The 7,079-nt window shown below is 32.8% G+C and overlaps 1 protein-coding gene across 1 annotated transcript; it reads left to right on the top strand.

Moving 5' to 3' along the window:
* The first annotated feature begins 598 nt into the window (after positions 1-598).
* LOC128550428 (C1q-related factor-like) lies at positions 599-6,775 on the top strand. Its single transcript, XM_053529411.1, has 5 exons — positions 599-657; positions 3,010-3,115; positions 4,120-4,216; positions 4,637-4,804; positions 6,150-6,775. The coding sequence occupies exons 1-5, from the start codon at positions 614-616 to the stop codon at positions 6,542-6,544; spliced, it is 810 nt and encodes a 269-aa protein (XP_053385386.1). The 5' UTR covers positions 599-613; the 3' UTR covers positions 6,545-6,775.
* The last annotated feature ends 304 nt before the right edge of the window (positions 6,776-7,079 follow it).

The raw sequence follows: 7,079 nt of genomic DNA, 5'->3' as shown, positions 1-7,079 counted from the left end.
TAAAGTTAAAACTGTAATTCTTTTAGTATTTTAAACTTGTTTTTTGTTTTTTTTTTGCTAATAAGCATTAATCAACTATTATTCAATTAAGCACGGAAATGAAGGGAGACAACATTCTTTGTTCAGTTTTATGACAAGAAATTGAATCTATTTATTTATTAATTTATTTTGTTGGGTATAACGCCACACCGTCACAATTATAGGTCGTATGGCGACTTTCTAGCTTTTATGGTGGGGAAAGACCGCAGGTGCCCCTCCGTGCATTATTTCATCACGAGCGGGCACCTGGGAAGACCCATCGACCTTCCGTAAGGCAGATGGATGGCTTCCTCGCATGAAGAATTCAACGCCCCGAATGAGGCTCGACACAATTCTATGAGGGGCAAGTGATTTGAAGTCAGCGACCTTAACCAGTCGTCCACGGAGGCTCTTATTAAATCTATGTTTATCAGTTATTTACATAGTAATTAAGGAAGTAAGTAAGTCTCTTACTGGTTTTTGCATTCTGGTAACCGGAACTGGAAGATGACAGCAAGTGAAACAACAGGTGAGGTAACAAGGAAGTTTTAAAATGCACATCATAACTGTCAAATGTGATGAAATAAGCTGCGAAATGGTTCAGAAACAGACAATGCATAGATATCACCTTAATCAAGGGTAAAAACTTCTATTTTCTGTTGAATTCCATTTATTACGCATGTTATATTATAAAGGTTTCTTTGTTAAGTAAATAAAATGTGAAACTTACTATTTTTTTCATCGTTGTCAGTGTTAGATGCCTGCGATATCGAGTTAGAAGCAATCCGATCTGAATAGATGTTTCTTTTTTTGTTTGTTTTTTTTTTGTTTTGTTTTTCCATATCTTTCTTCTGAAAAGGTGAAATGGTCAGAAGGATTGTGATAAATCTGATGAGAAAATTGAGATTTAACTGAATCATTTTACAAGATCAAGCCATGTTAATAAACATGATACCCCGACAGACGTTTCAATCATATTTGTGCAGTATTTGAAAGAAAATATACACCACTGACTGTGCAGTAAAATGACAGAAAACGTAAACGCATTAGCTGCATTTTAAATGTTTAGTTTACAATTCAGCGGGTTTTTATTTATTTATTTCAATGTCATACTACCTGGTGAAATATAATTGTTATAGATAAGTTGCAATCGCAAAAAAGCAGCACATACTGACGATGTTTAGATGTTGTTTAGAAAATGAGAACATTTAAAAGGGAATTATTTTGAATCTTTTACTTCTCGTAGCTTTTACTTAAAGTGATTAAAATTTTCATTACTCTTTATTTCTCCAGCTTTGAAACATTTTGTTCTTCTTTTAGATGATTACAATTTCCATGCCAATTGCAAAAATATTTTAGTTAACTACTTTTTTAAACCTTAGTAAAGCCAACTTTATAACAAAGAACTTAAAACTCAAAAGAAAGCAAAAGTGTGCAGTTTGTTTAAAGATTGCTCTTTTGAGACAACAATAGGAATTTGCAAAATACATGAGTTGCAAGTTTACAAGTTTACTTTAATTGATCGTCTTAATATACTAAACTGTCTACACGTGTCATTGTTCGAAAGCCTATTTTCCGTGGTATTAGTACAATTGCATTACTTTCATTGTTCAATGTTTTTACTTAAGTTTGCCACTTGGGCACTTTAGAACTTGTGAGACATATATTTGTGAAATTTCTGCTACAGAAAATTTAACAAAGGGATGCCCAATATAAACTTATATTGTTGTTGGTTACAATAATACAGATTCCATAAATTAAAATCGATGGCCATGAGCACTGCAAACTGCAAATATTATAAACAGAAAACACTGTCAGTAAGACCAGCGTTCATCTGTAAACCTGCTTGTTTATAAGCAGTATATAACTTAGACAGAGGAAATATATAAATAGATGCATCATTCGAATATGTTGGCCGTTTCTGGGCATTACCTAATGTGTTCATGTTTTCCTTTATCCATTCGTTTTGTCCTCGCTGTATCCGTTTGTTTTGACCTCGCTGTCAGTGACTGTACTTGAACAATGTTTTACATTTTTAACAATCTAAATCGTAAAATCTACGAAAATTAGTAAAGCATAGTTGTGTCCTAAAGGATCAGTTGACATACCAAAAATATACCTTTACGTAATTTAAGCTGTTGTTCAACATTATATTGAGATGAAGAAAAAATAAGTAATTTCAAATATTGTCAAACACTCCATTGCTCGAGAGTTTCCATCAAAAAATAACATATATAATTATTGTAAAGTTTTTTTTTTTTTTTTTTTTTTTTTTTTTTGTAAGATGACAAGGTTTATATTTTAGTTATGGTTGCCGCTAACGTCAGGTAACCAGAACCGTTTGAATAATCTTTACAGGATGCTACAGGCCAGCTTTGGTAAATGGTTGATGAGAATAAGTTGTTCAACTGTTCTGTTTTATTTTCAGCTCCATTGTGACTTCATAAATCATTCAAGAGAAAATCATTAAAACAAAAGAGAGAGCGAACCGTACCAAGATGCTATCGACCAATTTTTGATGATCAATAAAGCGGTGAAGAATTCCAAATGAACTAAATATATTAACATTTTGCATTTTATATTTTATTTATTTTAGAAATATCTAATTTACCAGTTAATATCAGTTTCTACTTATTTTGTTATTAGTTAATGTCGTATGTACATTTGCCATCCAAATTAAAAAGATAAACCTTTTACAAAACTGCAAGCGAGCAGCTTTATCCCAAAAATTGAATCGCTTAACGAGGTTATGATCATGAAATATGATAGTCTGTTTTTATAAAATAACAAAAGTAGAGATTGTGCAGATGAAAAGATGTTTGAAATGTAATTTTAACCCCTGGCAAATTTCAAATTGTAAGATTAATAGCTTTTAATACAGCCTGTCGAATCACTTCCTTGTTATAATTTTTCCTGTACCCATACGTAATCCGTTTTAAATAGACGGATAAAGGGAAGTGTTATATAAACATATTTCTTTACTCATTTCAGAATGAATGTATTCCACTTTATGCATATTTTGCTCCTGATATGTGCAAGTATTGGACATATTTGGTCAGAACAGGCTTGTGACGCACACGATTCGCAGGCACTTATGGTAAGTTCGAATAAAGTTTTTAATTTAGCTTGTATGTTTGAAGAATTCACTCGTTCAGTAGTTGACATCTCCTTTTAAATCTTTTTGTAATAGCATTATAAAACGTGAAGAAAATAATAATATTATATATCATCTGTCCACGCCTATAATAACTATGAAAATGATGTGTGTCAACTAAGATGCCTTCCCTTCTGAAGTAATGTTCCTTTTTCCTCCACTAACAAGTTGACGTGCCATTTAAATTTCCTTAGTGTAACTTAATCAAAATTTAACTTAAATACATTTCCTTATCTATCCTATCATAAGTAATTAACTTTGGTATGAAAAATGAATGCGATAAATTATATTTATAAACGCATTAGAGACTATCATAACCAGTTAACTGCTGAAACGTCCGCTCATTTTTAAGTAAAGTCGGTAACTGGTCAGTCGCATTATCTTTTCTTAAACTTATAAGAGATCAAAATAATGATATATTAACGTCTGTTTTGTGGGGAAAATACAGTGTAAAATGATAAATGTGATGAAAGATGTGCTAAGACAATCATTATATTTGATTTAAAACACCTCGAGGGTGTGTAGCTCGCTAATCCTAACTTTACGAACAATTGGTTTACATTTCGTAATCATTTAACTTCATGAGATATTTGAATAAAGTTACTGATTTTTCCTAGGTGGCACAATTTTCATGATTTATAGACAAGTGATTGCTATCACACTTCAAGCATTTGCAATTCTATATTTTCTGACTATCGCTACTATTTCTGATAGAAACAGTTAAAATATAAACAGCTAAAAATGTCCGTTGCGATATGAGCAGCGGATATCCGAAGAAATACTGAAGCGCGGATAGGGTGAAATCGAAATGCATCAATGTAAAAATAGATGTAGCATATTTAGTTTGACTTTTAGCATTGGTTAACTGATCGAAACATTTGACGATTAACCGGTATAACGGATATTGACACACATCAGCTCAGGTCTATAGTTTTCTTACGTTTCAGTTGAGGCTGAGACAACTGAAGACAGAAACTGAAACCAAATTCAAAGAAGTAACGACGAGGATCGAATATCTAGAAAATGAATTAGCAGATCAAAAAGGTATGCTGATCCTATGTACAACGTAAGCGAACAGGAGAGTAATGCAGACCTGTCTGATTTGAGACATAATAATGATAGCATAGGTGTATAGTAAATCAGCAAAACATTAATTACAGAATTTATCAGACCACATGATATAGCCAACAATGTACGCATGAACAATTTGGAAAGTCACAAGCAACCATGCATTGAGCATAATAAAACCGAAGCAATTCCTGTTTGGTAATCATAAGTTGAAGTTCAGAGGAAGTCAAATTATTAAAATACGGATGGATTGTCCAACACAACCACTTCAAACTTACTTCTGATCTCTTCGATTGATAATAACCGTGGTCATTGTCTAGAAATAACCCACCCTAAAATCAAAAGGTATCCATTGTGAATGTTCTTTTAACACTAACGTTATTGACATTTTTACAGATGGAGAATGGTCCACCTGGGGTGGTTGGAGCACTTGCAGCGAAAGTTGTGGAAGAGGTATTCAATCACGAAATCGCACTTGTACAGATCCGGCACCATCAAAGTTCGGACAACAATGTTTGGGTAACAGTGAACAAATAACCCTATGCAATAAGCAGCAATGCCCTGGTAAATATTTTCAGCCTTTAATATTCCTGCATAAATATTTCTAGGTTTCAAACGATTGGTAAATGTATGTTTACAAGGTGTTTCGCACGCTCATGCATTGATAAGTACGTTTAACAATTATTAATTCGTTGCCTACCTTGTGCTTATGATTTGTATATTTTAATTAAAAAAAAACAGATGAAAAAGCAGTCCAAATAGATTTTATGCAATCAAACTTTATACAATGTTCTCAAATATCTAAACATTTGAAACATATTAGAGAAAACAATTATTGGAAATAAAGAAAATAATATTTTTCATGTACATATAACTGAAACTGTGGCATACGTAACCAAAACTATGGCAGGAACATTTTGAACAAAGGCATCTTTAGCCTTTGACAATAGAATGTGTGTAATAAAGATTAAATGTTTACTTTCAGCAAGTTAATGGTAAATAGTCCTCAAATTACAATATAGTTCTTTGTTCAATTGAAAAATGATTCAATCAAATTAGCTAGGCCTGTCGGTTCAAGTGAGAAATTTTAATATATTGAATAAAAAATGAATGTTCTTTTAATAATTTGGTTGCCAATTATGAAAGAAACACCTACATTTTGCTTTGTATCAGTAAGATGCATTAATGTCACGTTAAAACCATTGTCAGTGAAAGTTCGAGTAGCTGATTCCAATAACAATTTGAAATAAGATATTTTGAACTCTCATGCATTCACTTGGAATTTTATTTCTCATTCTATCTGTATTTGATAGAAAACACATTGAAAATAACAATAAACCACAGGAGTGTTTATATTATTTTGCTTCAGAATTAGTTATATTAGTTATGAAGATTTGTAACATGTATGTTCCTCTTAAGCCAGTTGTTTAACCTAAAAAGAAATATTTACATAAAAGGTAAATACCTGTAAAAGGGTACATGTAGCAAAACACACACTCATTTAGCTCCGCGGGGAACTCAGAGACATACACAAGTCTAGAGGTCGTTTTGTCCAACCAGTTCCCCAACATGACACCGTATAAGACAGTCGTTATAAATCTCTGAATTGCTGAACATTTGCCAGACATCTACGACAGATAAGTCAATGCACGTATGAATTCCACGAAGACAGATGTGCAATTAAGTTACTGACAGAAGAATAGACCACAGTGCTGGCTTTAACGCAATATAAAACATAGATCGAATAGGGCAATAAGCACTGTTTTCCCGCAGACACATGAAATACTTAACTGTTGTGCAACATATAATTTTTGAGAGACTCTGTTCGTAATGAATCGTTGCTTTATCATTTGTTTACAGATTATATTGAAATTATTTACGAGTTGCGCTTTATCGTTTCTTCTTGCAGACGCCAACGTAGCATTTACCGCAACTGACATTGACAATAGTGCATATGGAGAGTCAGGTATAAGGTTTCCAAACGTCCGGGTGAACATTGGGAATAACTATGACAGCGCAAATGGAACATTTACAACTTCTATTCCCGGGCTGTACCATCTGGTCGTCGTATTAACACTAGATCGTTCAGGCCAACATACAGCTTCTTGCAAGTTGTGCGTTAATGGGGTTGCACATTTCAATATATACATGAAGCGATTTGACGACAACTACTCCTCCATAGCTGCAGGAACATTTAACCTCAAAAGAAATGACGTCATACACCTTTGTTCTTGTAATGGCACACAGTACATGAACAAAGGTAATACAAATATGTTTACGGGATTCCTTATCAAACCTCTTTAAGACGAGTTGCCGGCGACATCTTATTGTAAATGTTGTGTTTCTCTCAAGTGAATAACGATGCATGTGTCTTAACCATATTTTACTTTAATTAGAAACATAAAATTTCTTTGATTCATCTAATCTTCATGTTACTAGGATAAAAAGTGATTTATTTACTTTCGATATCAATTTTGTTTCACTGCATTCAACATTTGTTAATAAACATAGTGTAGCGGTTACACCATGTCAGCATGGAGTTTTGTAGAATATTTTGTTGAAATGTTGTTATTGTTAGTATCTTAACCACATTGTTAAATATCTAAACTCGTAAGAAAACGTCTTTCCAAACATTCCTCATTTATATGCATTTATATCGGGTATAGTGCAAGATACCTACATCCCGCTACAGCATGTATGTACATGTATTCATGCCAATAACCAATATAAATATATAAGGGGAACTTGTCTTCATTTTATTCTCCTTTTGGTAACCTGATACGAAATTTTAGTCTGAAGTTAGTTAACATTTTGCTCAATATAAAAATATACAATGCAT

Source organism: Mercenaria mercenaria, chromosome 18 (assembly GCF_021730395.1).
Source record: "Mercenaria mercenaria strain notata chromosome 18, MADL_Memer_1, whole genome shotgun sequence".
Taxonomy (NCBI): domain Eukaryota; kingdom Metazoa; phylum Mollusca; class Bivalvia; order Venerida; family Veneridae; genus Mercenaria; species Mercenaria mercenaria.
The sequence above is the reverse complement of the archived record's forward strand: the minus strand, read 5'-3'. Positions and strand labels throughout refer to the sequence as shown.